This window comes from Sprattus sprattus (assembly GCF_963457725.1).
Source record: "Sprattus sprattus genome assembly, chromosome: 11".
Taxonomy (NCBI): Eukaryota; Metazoa; Chordata; class Actinopteri; order Clupeiformes; family Clupeidae; genus Sprattus; species Sprattus sprattus.
Window position 1 is genome coordinate 20,454,030 of NC_137909.1, and position 22,282 is coordinate 20,476,311.

At 41.1% G+C, this 22,282-nt stretch overlaps 3 protein-coding genes across 4 annotated transcripts in view; 2 read left to right on the forward strand and 1 right to left on the reverse strand.

Annotated features, from left to right (window-relative positions):
* Positions 1-1,177: 1,177 nt before the first annotated feature.
* pik3ip1 (phosphoinositide-3-kinase interacting protein 1) lies at positions 1,178-7,822 on the reverse strand. The gene is made up of 6 exons (XM_080848119.1): positions 7,684-7,822; positions 7,244-7,372; positions 5,848-5,964; positions 5,482-5,664; positions 5,036-5,114; positions 1,178-2,252 (listed from the first exon to the last, which is right to left on the reverse strand). The coding sequence occupies exons 1-6, from the start codon at positions 7,745-7,747 to the stop codon at positions 1,958-1,960; spliced, it is 867 nt and encodes a 288-aa protein (XP_080704245.1). The 5' UTR covers positions 7,748-7,822; the 3' UTR covers positions 1,178-1,957.
* A 1,874-nt stretch (positions 7,823-9,696) lies between these two features.
* Positions 9,697-10,700, forward strand: LOC308372690 (uncharacterized protein; the record flags this gene model as incomplete). The annotated part of the gene is made up of 3 exons (XM_080847966.1): positions 9,697-9,958; positions 10,190-10,422; positions 10,608-10,700. The coding sequence occupies 3 exons, from the start codon at positions 9,697-9,699 to the stop codon at positions 10,698-10,700; spliced, it is 588 nt and encodes a 195-aa protein (XP_080704092.1).
* A 1,045-nt stretch (positions 10,701-11,745) lies between these two features.
* Positions 11,746-22,282, forward strand: part of ythdc2 (YTH domain containing 2) — a 28,121-nt gene continuing 17,584 nt past the window's right edge. For both annotated transcript variants that reach the window (XM_080847305.1, XM_080847306.1), the window contains exons 1-15: positions 11,746-11,880; positions 12,672-12,833; positions 13,738-13,828; positions 13,991-14,190; positions 14,708-14,910; positions 15,475-15,641; positions 16,828-16,930; positions 17,144-17,300; positions 18,206-18,313; positions 18,867-19,015; positions 19,298-19,433; positions 19,855-19,981; positions 20,932-20,997; positions 21,423-21,604; positions 22,054-22,150. In XM_080847305.1, coding sequence (XP_080703431.1) covers positions 12,674-12,833; positions 13,738-13,828; positions 13,991-14,190; positions 14,708-14,910; positions 15,475-15,641; positions 16,828-16,930; positions 17,144-17,300; positions 18,206-18,313; positions 18,867-19,015; positions 19,298-19,433; positions 19,855-19,981; positions 20,932-20,997; positions 21,423-21,604; positions 22,054-22,150 — 1,946 coding nt within the window. In that variant the 5' untranslated portion in view covers positions 11,746-11,880; positions 12,672-12,673. The remainder of the gene's footprint in view (positions 11,881-12,671; positions 12,834-13,737; positions 13,829-13,990; positions 14,191-14,707; positions 14,911-15,474; positions 15,642-16,827; positions 16,931-17,143; positions 17,301-18,205; positions 18,314-18,866; positions 19,016-19,297; positions 19,434-19,854; positions 19,982-20,931; positions 20,998-21,422; positions 21,605-22,053; positions 22,151-22,282) is intronic.

A 22,282-nucleotide genomic window follows, 5' to 3' on the forward strand; every position in this document is an offset into this window, starting at 1 on the left:
CAAGAGAACAAGAGTACATTTCAAGTGTCATAGCAAAGAGTCTGAATACATCTGTCAATGTGAAAAATGTTTGAAATCCTGTTTTTGCCTTGTCATTATGGGTATTCAGTGTAATTGATAAGGGAAAAAATGAATGTAAATGATTTTAGCATAAGGCTGCAACATAATAAAATGTGAAAAAAGTTAAGGGGTCTGAATAGTTTCCGAATGCACTGTTTGTGAAGTCCTTTGGAAGTTTTTAAAGTGGTACATAGCGTTATATAAATGTTTCCATAAATATACCCATTCAAAGTTTGATCAAAGACCAAAAATACTGTCTGTATCTCATTGGATGCTATTAGTGACTGAACTCTGTCCTAATTGCTGGATTGTGTTTGTGTGTTTAGTGACCCTGATTCTCGGAGCGAGGGGCTATTCATGGCTGGGAATAAAAAGGAACAGTTTGTTAACGTTATGGGTCACGTCTAGTCCTCTCAGGGCTGTTCTTGACCTCATCTTGTTGCGGTCCGTGCTTTCCCACAGCACTCTGTGAGGTGCATCTACAACCCCAACACAGGACAAGTCTGCATCAGTACATCTGCCTGGACATGCAACAGCGTGGGTGTTTTCTCCTGTCAAGGACCCAGAGGTTTGCATACTGAGTTATGTGCAATGCCTGTGATACTTTGGGCAGTAAAGTAAACTGTAATTAAATTTGTTGTTTTTTTTAAGTGTACTTCTGGACTCTAAATCAAATTGTCAACCAACAGGTCTGCTCAGAAATGGACATGTGTTGACATGCGCTTCAAAGCGCTGCTTTCTTGAAGTCGAGTTCTGACACAGTGGGAGTGATCTGAATTCTGAGTAAACCAGAACTCTGTTCCCTAAGCATAACAGCCCAGTTTAAGGAACACATTTAAATATGCATATTCACATTTAAAGGATTTAAAAACTGTGAAAATGTGTCATTCTTAACCACTCCCATTATTGTCGTCATATCATCTAATTGTCATATCTTGTCTAGAAACTGCACAATAAAAGGTAAGACATAGACACTCGTAGTGGGCAGGACACTCTAATAGGCCGATCAATAGAATGAGAGACAGAACCCTCTAAGTAATACTCACACACACTTATAAAGGTCCGAAACATTGCATTCAAATAATGTTTTATATTTACAATGCTCTTTCATGCTCATTTTACATGTGCAGAACAATTCTGCTATGATGAATGCAGGTTATGGCATAACACTTTACAACACAGCCAGCTATTGCTGTTTAAGGTGCTGAAACAAACGGCGTCATTCTCTACTACTTGTTTCGAGTATGTTCTTATTTCCCTCGTTTAATTGGCAGATAAAGGAAGGCTTGGTTTGGGCAGTGTGAGCTACAACATGGATGAATATGAACAAAGACAAAGAAAAGTAGTATGTTCGGGTCTTAAATGCATCCTGCCTCCCAATTCTTAAACTGAGAAAATCATTAAGTGCCTATGACTTCTTCCATTTGAAGACAAAGCTGTGTTGCATAATGAAGTTGATGAAATTAATGTTGCTGTTAATGGGATTCCCTCTCAAAGAAGCAGTACAATTAAAAGCAACTGCATAAATATCTTGAAATCCAGTGCTGGGATACTTGTGAATTTGTAAATCTTTGGTAGAGCTAGTTGACTGTCTTGAATCTTTTCGGAGCAGAGCTTTTTGTAGACTTGTTATGATTGCCACCCATCTTTCCCCTCACTTGACTTGGTCCACAGCTCTTTCTTGAGTGTTATCACTTAAACATCAGTCCTGAAATAGGACGCGCTTGTCCAATCTGGTCAGTGTTTATACAGACAACAAAAACAGCGGCACAAAAAGGTAGGTTGCTCCTCACTCCTTCAGCAAAACAGTGAAGAACAACAAAGGGAAGCCCTGCTTCTGAGGATACCATTCTCCATTACAGAAGATAAGGTCAAGAGGTCACGGCTTGCACGCTTGTCAGGCACCAGAGGCGTCAGCGTCGTTGGGACCACTAGAGGCTTCCTCTTCTTCCCCAATCTGCATCACTGCTTCACCCAGCTTGCTCTTTTCTCTTTCTTCTAATCCCTCTTCCTCCTCCATTCTCTCCTGCTCTTTCTCCTCTTCCAGAAGCTTCTCTTGATGACTGGTGGGTGAGCAGCTGTCCTCATCAAGCAGGCAGGCGGGGTTGGAGAAGGCGGAGAGCGGCAGGTTGATGCGGTGCATCTCCTGCTCGTAGGCCCTCTGCTCCTGCTGCTGTTTCAGTTTCTGTCCCCTGCAGGAACACACACACACACACACACACACACACACACACACACACACACACACACACACACAGCCAAATTAGGTAAATAGGAGACAGTGAGAGAGACAGGGAAAGTGTCAGAGAAAAGAGAATACCAAATTATTGGAGAAAGGAAATAGACAGAGTGAAAGTAAAGAGAGAATAAGAGAAAGGAGGAGAAAGAAAAAGAGTGTTGATGAATGACTCACTCACAGTAAAAGCCCTCTGAATGTAATCTGGGCCATTTTTGGTAATTTGTGTTGAGTGCACACAGCAAACAATCTGATGTAATGCTACAGCCACAAACCAATTAAATCCTGATTCAATAATGAATGTCCAAGTTGATTTAATTACAGATTATTTATTTAGAGTTAATATATTGCACTGGCCAATCAACAAAGTAAAATCTACTGAAAGCTGCTGATTATTCTTAAATCTCTGCTCAGTTTTTTGTCCCTGTTTACAAGCCTTAGTATTCACAGTGCCCTATGACAGAACTATTTTTGACCATGCAGAGTAAGGATATACATTAACTACATAGGCATAAGGGGATGTCCATATATGAGGATGTCAACCAAGCTATTGTTGAGCACAGGGGTTAAATTGGGCCGGGCCTGTCTGGAGCTCAGCCTCGGCAAATACTCTATTTATTGTCATAATAGGACGTTCAACCTCATCATATCCATTTTCAACAAAAGCCTTTATTTTTAAACTAGTGACTAATTCACTCCTACTACGATGTCAATATTAATTACAGCTACTGGTATGCAGCTGTAGAGTGTTTAACATATAGCAATTCGCCAAAATCAGAAGTTCCACTGGTTTCCCTTTGGGTTTCCACAAGAGTCACCTTGCAGATCCACCCCATCTTTTGTCCCCCAGATGGTGCGCATGGCAGAGTAATAGATGGATTGAAAGGTGGCAAGGGAAAAAGGTCAGCGATTGGTATGGAGTGAGCCCTGAACTTGCTTTATAACTTTTTCAGGTGTAGTGTTGAAAGCTGCCATGGCTCTCTTTTTATTGTCGATAAAAATATTTCACTGATATTTAAATGTAAAATCTTTATGACAAATATTTTGGTCACTGTTGCTGATGGTCACACTCATGTGAAACCATAGCAACCCATGCTGAACCCACAGAGCCCCCCCCCCCCCCCCCCCTTATGTATTTCCGCCATATGAATAAATCAACCTTAAAGTAAATAAGCAAATGAATCATAGCTAATTCTATGAATTCAGCTTCTGCGCTACTTCAGAGCACATACATACAGAAATACATGGACATAAAAACATTGCATCATAACTAACCAGATTGCAGGGCTATATATAGCTTTTCTATAATAGCCTTATGGGGTGTAATCTAATATCCCTATGACACAGAGCAGGGCTGCCTCTGAGGTTTCTTCCGAGTCCTGACTGCCCTGCCCTGCCTCCTGATCATGTCAGCAATTTAAGCCCACAGTGAATTGGTTACATCACTGAAGCACATATTTCACAAGTGTTTTTTAATCAATTGATTAGTTCATCACTCATGTTCAGTGCTACAGTCTAAATTCAGACGCTTTTCTTGAGTGAATTTTCCTCCTATATGCCCTATGAAGCGATCATCTAGGTCTTATAATATGCAGGTTTTTACAGTTAAGGTATGTTTTTGTACGCAACTAGTTTTTATAACATACTACAGCCATTCATTCAACCATTGATGGCATATGGTCATGTGAAGGGCAGATGAACACATCTGTTATTTCCACAAGCCACCCAAACTACTCACTATGCAGTTTTTTTATCCAAGTCTACAACCGTGCAAAAATTAGCTTTTTTCATCAGGATGTACCCAATTATAACACGGGTAGATGGAATTATAACACGGGTAGATGGAATCCACCATTCTGAGAGTGAGTTCCGGGGTGTGCTATATTCAATGGTATAGTAACTGTACGACCTGTTTTCATCTACCTGAGCGTTCCAAATCAGTGCGCACTCAAAAGAAAATATCTAACTAAGATGGCGGCGTGTTGTGGCTAATGTAGTGGGGAATGTTTCTTGTGAATTAAGCTATCTACACGACTTTTTATATGTCTAAATTGACTCGGTTAGTTGTTTCTACGCTACACGAATGTTGCAGAGTATTGTAAGTCTTTACTGAAAGTCTCGAATATTATTTGTAGGTGACTTTTAGCGCTTAGACCAAAAACCCATTGAAACACACGTAGCTTTTGTGCTAGGTCTAACAGACGTGAAGTTCCCAATGCTATTTGTCTGTTGCATAGCAACAGCCACACAAAGGGGGACTATTTTCTCTTGGCTACTGAAATGCGATACACAACGTTTGGTGTCTACAACTTTTTTTGTGCTGAAAGGCAGCTTACTGTTTACTTTAATTGTAATTAATATTTATAAAGTCGCTGGCAACCGTGTTATAAAAGCAATAAGGTACTCGAGTCAGTACGGTATCGTCAATAATGTACTTGTTCGAGGGTTTGCCGGCCCTCCGGTGCGCGTCGGGCCTAACAACTCCCTCGAACAAGTACATTATTGACGATACCGTACTGCCTCTCGAACCTTATTGCTTAAATATACCACCAGTTAGATAACCATCTCTGCCAATTGTGCTGTTGTTTGTGTCTACAACACAAGTGTTTTGGCTTTGAGCTCGAGAGCTTGCTAGTTTTAGATGGAAACTCCTTAATACTGTACTTGGCAAGTGTATGTATTTGTGTGTGTGTGTGTGTGTGTGTGTGTTGTGAGTGAGAGATAGAAAGCTAAACTTACTTCTTGTAGAAATAGCCCAGAATTATTCCTGTTCCAAGCATTATGATGATGAGCATCATCATACCAGCAAGAACATATCCTTTGGAGTACAACAGACAAATATGAGTCAAAACATCATTACACATCTCAGTCAGCTGATCCTTCAGCAAGGACTCAAACTGCTGGCTGGCTTTCCCAGTTGATGATTCTTACTAGTAACACTGCTTCAGTTGATATTCAATAATGTCATCATTTCTCGATTGTCTAGAAGAATCTGTAGCTGTGTTCATGAACCATCCTAGACGGGAGGTGAAATTCAATTTTCAACATAAGACACTGAGCCCATTACAGCTGTGGTTTAAAAATCACCCAAGGGAAAACGTATTCAGCCATTCTGTGCTGCTGTGTGACTGCAGATTGCACCCCTCCTCCTATTGTGAAATGAACCAAAACATGGCCAAGGTTACCTAGAACACCCAGGTCCGCTTTCTTCTTGGGTCCGACGCGAACCCTTCGGCTGATGCCTGTGTCAGGTTTCGCCGCAACGCTCTCTCTCTGGGCAGGGCGGGCATCCGACTGATCAGGTGGCCCCCCGCCAGGGGATGGAGCTGGGTCCACATTCTCCTCTGCTGTAGGAGTGGCAGTCTGGTCTGCAAAATATCACACATGCACACTATATAGAGATGCAGAGAATAATTTGCCATGAATGTCAACAATTAATACTTTTGCAATTTCTATATGTGCATTCATTCATTCATTGCAATATTTGCAATTTATTTTATTAATTGTGCTATTTTTCTACAATTTTCTGTGCTGATAGAACAGTACCATACCTTGACATAGGTCAATGTCACAGTCTTGTTTCTGAATGGTATCACCACCAGCCAACACATAGCACCAAGGTCTTGCTGAGGCATCTGGATTTCGGCAGAAACTATGATCCCACAGCTCTGCAGGTCAAAACAACAAACTCAGGACTACCACAGAAACGTGCTTCATATCACAGCTAAAGCCACCCCTTCAATAAACAGACCACTCACAAAATTAAGCAGGGCACAGTTTGTGTGTGTGTGTGTGTGTGTGTGTGTGTGTGTGTCTGGGCGTGTGTGCTCTTGTTTGTTTTTCTGTGCATGCTGTTTGCAGGTCTTTCTGAGCCAACCCCTCCTGGACACAAAGTGATGTGACCCCCTGACATGAACTACCTTGTTTGCAGGCACCCCTTTCACTATTGCATGGCAACAGCTCACAGGGAAGTAGCCCTAGGGTGTGTGTAGTGTTGACATTAGGCAGTGTACAGTGAAGCAAGCAGGCCCCTTAGCACTTCACATATCACTGGTACATTCTCAAGTGTGCGTCTCATGTGCATCTATGTCACATACTTCTGCTGCGCATTCTGAACTTGACTTAGAGGGACATTATACAAGGTCTTCTATAGAAAGGGCTATAGAAGACACTTTAATTGATCAGTTTATAAAAATAAAAAAACACACACAAAATAACCGAAAATGTCCTCATAAAGTTTTTATCAATTTCACATAATTGTATTAGTCAACATATTAAGGTCTAAATTAATACTATAAATAGCAAATTAGTACATTGTCTGTTTTCTTCAATAACACCTCAACCAATAATTACTTTTGACCTATTTTCAGAGCGTTTTGGAATGTTGCAACTCAAGCTTTACAACAGTTGTTGAAATGATTGTCAATGTCACTGACGTCAGGAAATGCATAAAGGGGTGATTTAAGTGTTTAAATCAACACGGAAAGACACGGCTTTCTGAGCTGCATGCATTTCTTGTGCTGGATTGTTTTTATTAGAAAATAAACCTGTTAATCGGGACCCACACTACAGGTCACCTTTGGGGACTAAAGCCCATTTTCGTGATGCAGCGGAGCTGATTAAGAGTCAGTTTGATAAATAAGTAATGAGGCGATGATATGGACAAAGAAAGTGCTGATCTCAGTCGAACCCTTTCATGTTGTAGTAGCCTTACATAAAGAGCGTACCTACGGTTTCTGCTTCTTCGGCAATTAGCTTACTGTCAAATGTAATTTTAGTGCCCAGCTCATCAAGTCGCTTACTTACACACAACACCCTTTAAAGCACGGGGTAATCGACCACAATGTACGTAACGGTTTGTTTTTGTAAGTTCGCATCAACAGTTATTTACAACCAAAGCGGCAGGTTTGTGCATGCAGCAAGCTATAGTCAGCGTAAACATCCTACCTGTATTGTTGTTCGTGTAATCAGCTGCATTATAGCCTGTCGTCACATTGAGCCAGTTGAGGCACTTTTCCCCGTTGGAGCTGATTGTCCGCTGCCCGTAATACTGCCCACCAGGCACTCCTATGCAATCTGCCAATATTGGATGCACGATATAACATACAACTAAGATACTTATCTCGCTGGCCCCTTAGATATAATTTATGAAAAATTACACATATATAACGAGAACTATTGTGGACGCAGTTAGCTGACACAACACTTTAGAAAATAAACGTATTGTTGTCCCACGATGAGAATGTTAGCTAATGTTGAATATAGAGACTAAAAACTTTAAATTAGGGCTGCAGATGGAGTAAACAGACCTACAAAACAAGATCAGTTAGCTAGCCTCCCTTCATACCGTCGTCAAAATAATATTCCAGTCACAGAAAATGACTTACCGGGTATTACCGATGCCGTCGTCACAAATACGACAGCCAACAAAACATATCCATGAAAAAGCATGTTAACCTATACGAAAATATAAATACTCTATGGCGTAAACCAAATGGCACTTGTGATGTGTTCCTGCAGAGCATGTGGCTCCGGAGCGGGACTTCCAGCTGTAATTTGAGAAGAACCTTCCTACCATTCGGGCTAGAACCCAAGGTCCTAAAGAAATCCATTTATCTGCCTTATAACCTATAAGTCATTGTTTGTGGCTGTAGCATATTTTTTCCCCCGTTTCACTTCTCAAATGTAAATGTTAAAAGTCAATAACTGTTTTTTGAAAAATATAGCATATCGTTAGGGTTAGACAACACAGGCTGCTGTGTCACAATATCCCATACAGTTCAGGTCAAAACAATAAGCTTAATTAGGATTATTTAGGCACATATCTAAACGATGTAAACTATTAATTCTTAATTTGCATGAATATAAGCCTTGTTCTCCTTGTACATTGGAGAGGTACATTACTTAAATTACAGTGACGTAGGCTATATGGATCAGGCATTTATCATTATTTTTCCAAGTCAGGAACCACAATAGATTTCATTTATGCTTTTCTGAAAAGATATCCCTAAGATGATAATACTAAGCCCTTGTATTGAACTTAATTCTACTTTCAAGCCTAACATGAACATAATAAGATGTTTCCCTTTGAAAAATCACAAAGACTAGCGATACCCATCTTCACCACACTAAAAACTATACTTCAGCAATCTGCTAACCATTAAGCAGCAGTGAAAGAGAGAATGTGGTGTTTATCTTTATCTGTTTTAAAGACTCCTTATCTCTGAGGCTTAAGACAGATTTTGAAAATCCATTAATTCCTTGGTGAGACGAAGTGCAATCCTCTGTATGAAATCAAAGGATTTGTCAGAAAATAAATACAACATGTAATGGCTTTACCTTGGAGTCAGAGAAGTGGGCCTTAAACAACCGCATGCCTAGGATCTGTGTCGAGGAATGGCATCTAGAAGACTGTGAGGCACCCCTACTCCACTGTGTCGCGTCACTCAATAGAAACGGTCATACCGATGTTGCAGACTTATAAATAAAATTGTGCATATGTGTATAGACCATTTAATAGCCATTAAATAATCACACTGGAAGAGAGCTGTGGCTTCGCTTTAATGGCATAAAATACATTGACTGGGACCAGTTGCTTCATCAGTTCAATGGCACAAGCCTTTGCTTATGTAAAATATATAAGGTGCAGAGAGTTCAGAGGTGTCTTGTGGAATAAGTATAGATGAAGCCTATGTGAGATGGAGGGGAGAGTTTTCTGTAAAGATAAAGGCATTTAAACAACAGCTGTAATCATAGGCTTCTCAGGTTTCCTCTGGTGCTATATCCAGTGGAACAAACAATTTATGTTTACACATAGTATTTTCTTTCTAGTCTTAAGACCACAACGTTGTCTTGTACAGGGACCACCAACATTTGTAACTATGTTTAATTTGTAACAAATCATAAATAATATGTAGGGAAGGCAATTTTTGCAGCCACCATTCGTCAAATTACAAATTAAATCCTAATCCTCACCTTGTGTGTTCTCACCTCCAAAGCATCTCTAAATCCATGTCTTATCTAATACCAGACAATCTACCATTTTTCCCCCTAAGACCACAACAATAAGGATTTCAGAAGCTGGTCCCCGTCATTTAATACAGAGAAATCTGATCTCTTTTTGGGGAAGGCGGTATTAGCTGAATCTCTCATTCACCAGCCGCCTTACAAACTGGCCAGATTAACAAGGATTTTAGCCTCAACCACTTTATTTTTTTCTCCCTTTTGAGGCCTATAGGGGGATTACAGTTTGACTTTTTCTCATTTAGAGAGAAAAAGCAGTGGATTGGACCAGACACCAGAGAGAGGGTGAAGGACTGGCACAAGTAAACACTTAAATCTCAAGTCTTGACAGTAAATAGTTCCTTCCAACAGTTCAGAGGAAAAGAGGCTGCTGGATCATGGACACGGCTGTCCACTCAAACAGGAGGAAGCTGACTTTTACCATTGACAGCATTCTGAGCGGAGAAGGGCCAGAGAGAGGGGAGAGGACAGACATTTACACCACTACAGTCCCTCATCTTTCAGAAGCAAACAAAGGGGATATAGAAGCAGGGGCAGCCCCAGCAGTGAACCATCCAGATGCTCTTCAACCAACATGCATCTGCTGCTTGTGCTGCCAGTGTGGGGAGATGCTGCACACAGACTGCGTCCCAGCAACACGTAAGAGTTAAACTTTTTCTTAACAAGAACATATCTAGCACAGAAAACTGACTGTACCAACACCAACAAGTTTTTCGTTCTCATAAGTCCTAAAGCTTAGAGCCTCTGGCTTTGCACAGAAACATTTACTGTGAGTGTGCATCATGCCTTCCTCAGCTTTGTAAGATATGAAATGTGCTGGGAGGTCTTAACAGTACATACTGTATCTGCATGCCCTCTACACTGTTTCAGCTTGCCCATTCTCCTGGGCCAAGCAGTGGTATGCTGAGGCACATGTGGTCGAGGAAGGTTCCGGAGCATTGCACTTCGGGCAGATTCAGAGACGCATGCGGAGACACCGCACCATCTTCACAGAGGAGCAGCTCGATGCCCTTGAGGAACTGTTTCTGCAGAACCAGTACCCTGACATCAACACACGTGAACAGCTGGCTCAACTCACTCACCTGCGTGAGGAAAGGGTGGAGGTAAGCTTCCCAAACACAGCATCCAAACAATATGTTTTCAATGGGAAAAATCTTCACAGTGAAGAGGCCAACATTTTTGTATCACTATTGAAGAACATAACAAGCATAAGAATACGAATTTGAGCACAATTTTATGAATATATCCTTGAAAATCAGTGGCTAAGTGCTGTGGTAATATTTCACAGGTATGGTTTAAAAATCGAAGAGCAAAGTGGAGAAGGCAGAGAAGGCACTCATTCGGCCTGCAAGACCAAGCACACTGGAGATCTGACCTCTAGACTGCATAACACGATTAAAATAGCATTTGTGTTTACATTTCTTAAAGGCACCCAGTGCAACTTTATAGGCTTGAGACTCGAAAAATAAACATTCAATTTCTAGTCTTTTTTACACGCAGTAAGTTTCAATAACTCTATACCATTACATATCGACATTCAAGGAGCAAAGATGAGACGTCGTTGTGTCGTGAGAACTGATAGAAAATCGTACACAACAACAATCGCCGGTGGGGAGAGGCCATTTTTCCATTGACTGGAATCCTGCTTTATTTATTGGTGGCACCAATAAATAAAGATTTGGGGGGAAAATGGCGGCGATTGTTGTTGTTTACGATTTTCTATCAGTTCTCACCACACAACGACGTCTCATCTTTGCTCCTTGAACGTCGATATGTAATGGTATGGAGTTATTGAAACTTACTACGTGTAAAAAAGACTAGAAATTGAATGTTTATTTGTAAGCCTCGAAAGTTGCACTGGGTGCCTTTAACTGTTTGGTATTGTTTTTTTTCTATGACAGCTAAAGAAATTGCAGCATTTTTTTTTTTTTTTTTTTTTTTTACAATCCTTGGTAATTATTTGTTCTATTGTATGTTTGACACTGTTTTCATATGTTTATTATTGGTGTATTATGTACTGGTGAGCAGCCTATGTCAATGTCAAGCAATGCTTCACTTTAAATGTGACCGTAGGGGTCCATTAGCCTACATAAGAAGTGTTTAACGTTACCTGGTTCACTATCCACTCACAATGGGATTGTCTCAAGCATCATGCAGGTAACCTTATCAGCAGCAGCATTCTTACATTGTGGTCAACGTTTCAGTTTAATTAAATAAATGAAATTAAAATGAGTACATCAGTGATATTTGTAGACGAACGATGTGTTAATTAGGAGGTTCATTTTATGATGTTTCAAGGAAAGGAAGGATACCATGCCTAAATAGAATCCCGTTTCATATTCATTTCACAGAAACTGTAACATGTTGTTTAGAGTTAGTGCACACAGCACACTGCTTGAAGATCAGACACTCTCTGCCTGCCTGGCCGGTGTTTTGCGCTTGCACTGATATCCCAACCGGTGTGTTGTTTTGGGTCAGCGTAAGGAGACCTGAGACAAACCTGAAAATCCTTCTTACTACCTTATTGCTGGGGTAAGTCCAGCCGAAGATACAACTGAACGGTAAGTTAAAGACCACAATTAGTTTGGTCTCACAACAACCTGCCCTGCTGGCTAACATGACTAGCTTGTGGTTCCTAGCGAGTTAGCTAGCTTGCATCCCTAATTTTCACCAGAGACGTCATGTTACGTTAGCTTACTAGCTAGCTGTTCAGTTTCATTTCACCAGCAGTGAAGTAAGTTACCTCACAGTTTATGTTAAGCACACAGTCAGCAGTAATTTAGTTGTTAAACATGATTAGAGATGGCTAGCTGACATTCCTGTCAGTTTTCGTTACCATGTATCAGCTACATTATTGGCCAGTTTTACTGTCAAGATGTTATTTGTCTTTCTTGTTATCTTATCTAGCTAGCATGTTTAAATTAGGCAACGTTAGCTATCTAACATTATTTGAGTCCCCCCCCCTCCCCCCAAATGCAGGACTGTAAATTACTTCCACTGTAGTATAGCTAATCCTGGCATCAGTCAATTGGAGCAACGGCACATTAAGGCTACAGAAAGTAGACAAAGTGAGTTGACGTTAAGTGTTCAGTTACGTGACTTCTAACTAAAATCCAACGCCAGAGGACCAAGACGAGATTAAAAGTAACGTAGCTTTACGGCTATACCTTGTTAGCAAGTGTTTCATTGCCACTTAGCTGGTCAACTAACGTTGACGTCCGTGCGTAACTTATATAGCTAGTAGCATTGCCAGCCTTTTCCCTAACGTAGCCAGATGTCTTACTTAATCAACAAACTATCCGCTAATGTTAATGTTATCTTAAGTAATGGTAACCTTATGATTTTTTCACAGTCATGTCACGACCAAGCACTGCTGCCCCAAAGACAGGCATGTCCCAAAACAGACAGTCTGGCTCTTCCAGGGGCAAGGGACTGAAAGACATTCGCATTGATGAAGAAGTTAAAATAGCGGTACACCTTTCTCTGGAGCGATTTCAGTACGGGGACCAAAAAGGTACATCATGCGTTCTGGTGCAAGTTTCAAGTTTTCAAGTTTATTTATTCATACATACATACATACATGTATGCATACATGAATGGGTCCCCCAAAATAAGCTATTGAAAGCTTTTGGGCGGGGGCCCAAAGTTAATGAAAGCAATATCAATCAATTTAGCGATGCACAATGTGGTACCATGCAAGAAAACATAAATAGTGCAGACAATCAAGCATACGAATACATACAATCAATCATACAGTACATTTAACTTAACAGTGCCGACAATCAAACATACAAATACATACAATCAATCATACAGTAATCCCAGTACATCCATCATATTTCTAGGGTACATTATAAATAGGTAGCCAGTAAATATGCTTTTAGGTTTTTTTTAAAAGCGGACAGAGAGCACAGCTTCTTTAGATCCTCATCAAGTCTGTTCCAGATCTGTGGCCCCTTGCAGGCAACACTCATACCCGTACAATGTAAACGCCGTTGTTTAACCGTTATCAGGTGTTTGTTCCTGGTTCGGTGTTGGTCCTGGGGGTGGCAGATAGGGAGCAGGCCGGTCAGTCTGGGGTTTAGGCCATTTATGACTTCAAACATTAGGCAAGCATTATGGAAGAGATTGAATTCAGTGAACGCATTGCTTATTAACGACTTCCATTAGTTCTCAAGTAGTGGTTTTCCTTGATCTAAACTTATGTATTTGGTCTGGGTGATCCGTCTTCTTCACATTAACTTATCTCATTCTTTGCTATTCCCTGTCAGAATAGTTTGTGTTTCTGTCAGTTTTCCTGAATAAAAACGTATGTGATGCATTGCTAAGCAGAGACCATCTCTATCACCTTTCCATTGACTATAGTATAGTACTACCTACTGCGCAGTGATGTTCTTAAAAAACACTTTCATCTACAGAAATGGAATTTCCTTCTTCCTTGACCAGCACTGAGAGGGCATTCATACATCGCTTTGCCCAGTCACTGGGCTATATCTCAAAAAGCCGCGGGTATGTGTCTACAAATGTAACACGAGTTCCTTTATATTTCCTGGCAGTGATAAAAAGATTCAGTCGAGACGCTGCATCCATCTCTGTCATATTTATTATGCTTATTTTGCCTTTGTCTTTGATGTCAGACCCTGAAGATCATTGTGTTGTTATGTTTTACAGAAAGGGGTCAAACAGATTCCTTACAATCAGGAAGAAGGATGGTTCTGAATCGACCCAGTCCATCATGACCTTTAGTCTTACCCCCTGTTCCAAACAGGTGGTCAGGAACCTTCTTCAAAGGTTTCCTATGACAAATAAAGAGATCACAGACCTGCTACCGCGCACTGAACGAGGGATGTCTGTTGCTATGGAAGCAGGTGGTGAGAGCCCATCTTCTCAATTAATATTTACGCAGGGCTACAAAGCTAGCATTGTCCATGTACACTGTTCAGCAATGCAACAGCCTGCAAATATCTGTGATTTCTGATTGGCTGTTGTTAAATCTCATCTTAAACTTATTTACATAAACACTAGTACTTGAACAAAGTGTGGGGTACTCAATATACTGGCCCTTTCAGTTACCTGGGTTACTGTTGAGAACACTGTGAAGTTTTACCATCTCTGCGGTTCACGTAACACTTCACCTTGAACAGCTTAAGAAAATAGCTTGACCTTGTAGCTTGGGCAGAACAATATTACATTCACATTCAGTTTGCTTAAGTTCTAGTTATTTTGTAAAGTAGCAGTAATAACAAGCATTGTTACTGGACATTTTCAGAGACCAACACAACACATTTGAATGATCTCTTTATGTTTTATAGTAAGGGATACCTATACTGTCTCATACCCCAATGGTTTGCCTCCATGTGACCCAACTTCCTGTGCTCTCTCTTTCAGATAATGGTCGTGACAAGAACAGGACGAGTGGGCGGTTAAACAACGGCATACCTCAGGTGCCCCCCAGGAGAGGCCAGTCCGAGCTTGACCACTTTCGCTGTTCCCTGCCTGTGTACGGACGCCAGGAGGAGATTGTGCAGATCATCAAGGACAACCGTGTCATTCTGGTTTTGGGTGAAACCGGGTCCGGCAAAACCACTCAGGTGAGTGAGCCGGGTTCCACAGCCTGCTTATTAACATCTATGGTATGGCCTGAAGTTAACATGAGGATAATGTTATGAGTTCTGGCAAAAAAGGTATCTAATGAACCACTAAAAACTTTGAGGGGCTCTTATTTGTAACTTTGTTTACTGATTAAGAAACATCCTTTATGAGTCACTAATAGTCCCCTTGTTATGTGTAATGCTGAACACTACCTTATATTGGCATGTAGGACATACTACACTGTTGTTACACTATTTGTCAGAGGTTGCTGCCTCCACTCCAATACATTCACCCTTGCAGAATAAGTTGCAGCTCTTAACATTAATGAAACTGATTGTGTCAGCATTCTCCCAAAGAAGTCCTCCAGGGGATAATGCGTAATAAAGCCAGGTTGATTAAATTCGGGTAGGAACCATATGAATAGGTGGTCAATCGTCAAGTGGGGGTTTACTGGCACCTCTAGAATTTGGCAGTTCAGTCAAGGTCGAGGGTAAGTTGGTATTCCCAAAAGAGGATAAAATGCGAATTTCTCACAGCGGGAGTTGTTTTTTTGTTCCTCATAGATTCCTCAGTTCCTTCTGGATGACTGCAACCGAAACGGGATCCCCTGTCGCATCTTTTGCACTCAGCCCCGGCGCCTGGCAGCCATTGCTGTGGCAGAGAGGGTGGCCGCTGAGCGAGGAGAGAACATCGGACAGACCATCGGTTACCAGATCCGCCTAGAGAGCAGGTGTGTGCATGCGGATGTGTGTGTGTGTGTAAGTGTGTAAGCGCCATAGGTATGTCTGCGAGTGTACACATCCATACGTTTGTGTGTGTGTGAGCGAGATAAGAGATAGATGGCAATGGCCATTGTGAACATAAATAAGCTAATGTGAAGGTGTGAAGGTGTGTGTGTGTGTGTGTGTGTGTGTGTGTGTGTGTGTGTGTGTGTGTGTGTGTGTGTGTGTGTGTGTGTGTGTGTGAGATTTAGCTAATATTTTATCTTTATTGACTGTGTAAATGATACCGGCTCAGATCAGACACCCAGGCTGCTGACGTTGGCTTAAAGCCCTGCCACCTGTGCATGTTATTTATTTTTCTGCCAAGGCTCCTAAATAGTCGTTCACTGCATGCAGTCCATTTACTGAATAAAAGCAACTGTTGCACCTTGCTGTAGACTATTGACCATCATAAGGTGATCTCCAAACCACTCCTGGACTGTAATGAAGTGTCACTGAAATTGTGAGTTGTGCAGAGGCCCCAGTCAATGGCCAGTAGCACAGTATGTTTGACTGTGCACTGTGATGTCATGGTGTGTAGCAGATTTCATTAGGTTGGTGTTGGCACAGATGCCCTGAGTTGATTTGATTTGAAATACTACTGTATGTATATAGCAGCTTTCCATATGTAGAGAGAGGTTTAAAAAGATCTAAAATCTAATTAAACTGATGTAATATATATATATATAGCTAGACAAATGCTTAGCAAATTGTGGTAGGTTAGCACCACTGCACACTACCTTTGTCTTCTCGAATCTGTAAATTATTTTCATCCATGAGTAAATTATGTTTTCATAATTCTTATCTTATTGCTCTTAACTACATTATTAAAGTTTAAGTGAAGAGGAAATATGAGATAAAACATGATTTTTTAAATCAGAATAAGTCAGGAGCTGACATTTTTAATAATTGAATCGTTAAAACAGTATTTGTGCACACCTTTTAACTCTCACTAGAATAAAACATGAGAGTATACCCTGTAGCTCTGTCAGCTCAACTGAGTTCACAAGCAATACAACTGTCATTGGTCCAAATATCGTAATTGGGGAACTCAGTATTGCTTTCACTGTAGTAAGTGATATGGCTGAATATGACTGTGACGTTTTCGAGTGACCTGAATATAGTTTTAAAAGTGTTTACTTTATTTATTCCCAGAGTCTCTCCCAAGACTCTCTTGACGTTCTGCACCAGTGGGGTCCTGTTACGGACTCTGATGGCTGGGGATGCTACGCTCTCAACAGTCACGCATGTCATAGTGGTGAGCGCCTCTGCTTTATCTGTAACCTTTTTATTGATGTTACTCTTTCATAATAGCTCCAAAATATCTCCCATTTTGGTCCTAATTAGTGTTTGTCATTGTTCACATTGACTTCCTGTACCAACCTTTGCATTTGTTTTAATGCATGCAATTAACACACCTCACACCTCACCTGCCACTGTGGTTGTGGTCTGAACTAATGGTTTGTGATAGGACGAGGTTCACGAACGGGACGGCCTGAGTGACTTTCTCCTGACGAAGATGCGGGACCTGCTGCAGAAGATGCCCACCCTGAAGCTCATCCTCTCCAGCGCCGCTCTGGACATCGATCTCTTTGTGCGCTACTTTGGCACCTGCCCCGTCATTCACAGTAAGTCACTGGAGAGGTTGTAACCGCTGCGCCGCCCCATTACGGCCTCTAGATTAGGATGATGATGTGCCAAGATAGACCTGCTGGTGGGTACAGGGTGGCATTCATAGCCCTCAAGCACAGAGGTGTTATTCAGCAGGAACTATAGTCCAGATATAACATATATTGGTTATTGTCTTATCAGAAGCTTTAGGTAAATGACTAATGTTTACTACTACAGTGAGTTCCACTGACTGGACGTGTTGTGCTTTTTGGCACAATCAAAACAGCCAACCAATGCAACTGCCATTTTTATTTGACTCACGACGATAAGGAACTGTGCTCCAAAATAGCATTTAAATACGCTACAGCCATTTGAACAACCATGCCCTGTTGTGATCATTGTAATTTAGCTGAGTGGGTTAGTTATGTGCTTGTCATAGCAACAATCAACGGCTCCATTTCACTGTGCGGAGCAGGAAGAGCATAGACACGCTGGCCCCTGCAGCCCAATCAGCACAGTTGGCATTTTCTTGGCATGGATCAGGCACACAATAGTGCTGAGTGAATAGTGGGCCTCAGTATGTCAGGGATCATTTTACCATTGGCATTGTTATTGTCTGTAGTAGTAATGTTCAGGTAAAAAATGTGTATACATACATGAAAGTCGCTTTGGATAAAAGCGTCTGCTAAATGACTAAATGTAAATGTAGGTAGGACAATAAAGCTCATGAAAGATGACTGATACTGAAGGAGAAAACTATGATCTGTGAAAAGATGCTTATTAGAATATTTGTGAATCAATTTGATCAATTTTGAGCAAAATATGATTGGTATGTCACTGGTTGTATTACATGTTTATGACGGCTGCATTAAGATCTCAATAAAATGATGAAGTAGATTAATTTTGTAATATCATTTCCTAGTTAAAGGAAGGCCATTTGAAGTCAAAGAGCTTTTCCTGGAGGACATTTTACGGACTACTGGCTATGCAAACAAAGACATGCTGAAGTACAAAAAGGAAATGCAAAAGGGTGAGTTTGTCTGTGATTAACAGGCTGTTACATTAAGATGTCTAAGTATTCAATTTTTAAGGTCTGACAGGATAAAATGTGGCAGCCGGTCTATGCGAAAGCACTGATAGTTCTTTTAGTCTGCAGTCGGTAAAAATAGGCAGTGTTGCATATTTCATATTTCAAGTAGTTGGACTGCAAGCTGGGTAGAGGAAAGATTTTGCACTCTGGGTTTCTTTGTTTCTGTCTGTAAAACTAAATCAGAAAAAAGTGTGAACCCTTTTTCTGCCTCCTTAATTTTGTAGACTGTGTATGTTACACAAAATGTATACATTTTTATCTGAGAAATCATGCTGTGAAAAAAACAAGTCATGGGTAGGCCTGCAGTTCTGTACTTTAACCATAGGTAAAACTGGACACCTTCATTGTGCTTTGCAGGAGATCTTTGGTTATATTAAGGTGTGCCAAAATAAGTGTCACTCTACTCCTACTGCTGGTACATGTTTAAACTGAAGTGTTCCAGAGGCTGTTTTAACTCGTTGTTTATGCTATGTCCCCTGTCCCTGTGCCCCAGTGGAGAAGCAGCAGACCTCGCTGACGGAGTGGTGTAAGGTACGTGAGGGGGGGTCCAGGCAGGAGCCCCAGAGAGACAAGATGGCCACCTGCATCCTCCAGGAGAATGACCTGCTGGATGACGGAGGGGATGGTGTCTTCAGCCAGCTGGTAAAGCTCTTCATTTGTAACTGCTCCATTCTTTAAAACAGGATCGTTCAAAGGTCGTGGGAGATACAGACATTTTTGACATGTTTATGTGCGAGTGCACTGAAATTGGAAAGGTTATTTTTTTCACAATGAGATTTTGCTGGTTAATCAATTGATAAAGCAGTGCACACTAATACTACCTAAAACTCTGAAACTATTTCAGGTGTCTTGGAAATGAAAGCAACCTTAGAGGTGTTTGTTTTAAAATAAATTACGTAATGAGCTGTTAAATATTTACTACAGAATGAGAAAGACGTGGCATCGCTAGACCCCTGGTTACTGAAGGAGATGGATGCCTGCATCTCCGACATCTTCCTGAATGAAGACAATGACGCTTTCGTCCAACTCTTTAACCTCATCCTGAGTGAGAACGTCAGTGGTATGACCAGTTGCTTCTCTGTCTTTCACATACATCTGCTTTAGTTTAGCTCTGGGGAGTCGATTTTAGAGTTACCACATTAATACATTGTCACTGCTTTATGTCTCAGATTACTAATACATTGTGTAATTGAAGAATTTACGGTTGCAGTGAGGGGCAGATCCATTACATAAGAAACAATTGGAGAACATGCTGATTTAAGCTAGAAGCACAGAATGTGTTCAGAAGCATCATGCCGTCATAGAATGTCCTGAGTTAATTATGAACAAATTATGAATTTAATCAGGGTTAATCTTAATCCTGAATGTACTTTTAGCCCACATGAGTAAGTGCTGTAGTATGCACAATTGATTAAAGGATTGATTCATTAGTATTGTTCTTCATCAGTGTTATTTGGTAACTCTGCCCTTCTGTGTGACAGTGGACTACAGGCACAGTGAGACGAGTGCCACCCCTCTGATGGTGGCGGCGGCGCGGGGCTTCATCAGTCAGGTGGAGCAGCTACTCAGCATGGGGGCCAGCGTCACCCTCAAGGCCTCCAACGGATGGTGAGGGAGCGAACCACTCTCTCAAGCATCATCTTACACGCTCAATTATTTAACATCATTGCATGGTGCATCACTGCTCCTCAAGGTTAAGTCATGTGTTATCATGGCGTAATGGGAATAATAAGCCCCTGCTCCTGTTTCCAGTGTTATTGTGCTAATTGTGCCAATCCTACTGGTGGCTTTTGCACATACTGGTGCTTCAACCTTGCCACAGTTGATATATTAAGCTCAGAATTGGCAAAATTCAAGAGTCGGTGACCCACAGGGAAAATACTTACTGAACTAATGTCTTGCATGGGATGGTCAGGAGCCATTGCTGAACGTTTATTCATGCAATGTCATTACAGTCGCATCAGAGTGCAAAGTGCACGGTGCCTGTTCATTCATGATATTTGATTCAGAGATGTACACTCAGTTCTGAATTGTTTTTAAATCTCCAATTCGCAAGGCCATGCAACATTGGTAATGATCACATAGGGTGTCTGTGGGAGATATCCAGTACCAAAGCATTTTGTTTACTCTGTCAAATTCTGCATTGCAACACAAGGGACATGACCCTGTACACATTGTTAACCGGTGAACCAGTGAGCTATTCTCTTTGTTTCTGGTTGAGCCCGTAAGTTGTTTTGATTTTCCCATCAGTATTTACAACATTGTGACTGTTCCACAAAGTGAAGCTTTACAATTATGTTATTGCTAAAACTAAACTAAAAGTATCATCCACAATACTGTATTATGCTGTCACACACTGTTCTGCCTGAACTTGCCCTTTAAATCCTTCAACTTTTGAACAGATACTACTTATATTTAAAGATTATCATGTACTAGGGGATAGGTGGACAAACTTGCTTGGTTGCTTTGAACAAGCAGGTTATTTGTCTTAGACATGAGCCTTTCATGCATAACCTGGTGTTAATGCTATAGTTTATTTGTTTTTGTCTGTGTTGTAGGACTGCTCTTGGCTGGGCCAAGCATTTCATTCAGGCTGAGGTTGTGGACCTACTGGAGACATACATGTAAGAGTGAACGGTGTCTTATCCTGCCCCATGACTAGGCAACGCTTCTGCATCATCAGTTTCATGTTGTTAAATAAACAGTGCTTAGTAGATCACTGGTGAAGGATAAATGTTTTCATCACTCTAGCCAACTTTTCTTAAGCTTCTGAGCGGAGTGTTGAGTGTTCTTGGCTAATTAGCTGAGCTTCACCACAGTTAGCTCTATACAGTATGTAACTTGTTTTTACTACAATATATATATTGATTATTCATAAGTCCAAATCCCATAAACATAAAATGTGGACCATATTTATATGATCGGGGAACATTAAAGCTCTCTTTTCATTGGCTTATTCATTAGCGCAACATATAAAAGCTCTCTTCATTGGCCGATTCATTAGCGCTACATAGTAAAGCTCTCTCCTCATTGGCTGATTTCCCTGTAGCTCCACCCTGGAGGCGGGTAAGCTTGATGAGTCATCCCTGGTGCAGTCAGACAGTGCAGAGCTGAGCGCGGAGGACCAGGAGCTTCTTAAGGTGTACCACCACAGCTTTGATGATGAGAAGGTGGATCTGGACCTCGTCATACACCTGCTCTTCAACATCTGTCAGACGAGCCCAGACGACGGTGAGATGGGGCATCTCTGTCTGCTGGTACTGACTGGCCAGTGAAGCCATCTCAGGAATATTTGTGCATGTATTGTGATGTGTGAACTATGGAGATATATTTTATCTATAGAGTGTATTAACTGTTTATCATTTTTTATTTGCATCTTTCAGTGCTTAAGTAGATGAAGCTTTTTTAAGGCGAAATCTGTGGTTCGGTTCCAGTACACACTTTGTCAGATTAGGTGATTTGCTTCTCATGGTCCTCTAGCTGATTGTTCTGTGTGCTCCTCAGCACATTGTTTCAGGAGCATGGAAGGAAGGTGTTTCATTTGATTGGATGTAAAGCTCAAATATCAACAGCCTCTCACCGGAATTGCGGCCTATGCCCTTAAATGTCAAACGTAAACATTTAACACTGATCCCATGCAGTGAAACTGTTGTCGTATTTGTGTCTGGTCTGGATCCTAGGTGCCGTTTTGATCTTCTTGCCAGGATATGATGAGATTGTCAGCCTAAGGGACCGCATCCTCTACGATGATAAGAGATTTGCTGACCAGCCTCAAAGGTGATCACGACACCTAGGATGTTTTAAAATGGATGAAGAACAAATGTTTTTCATGTTTGAATGTTTGTTCAGGAAAAACTGCAGATGCCTGACATTTTAAATTGTGTACTGGAGCCAACAGACTTCAAGGTT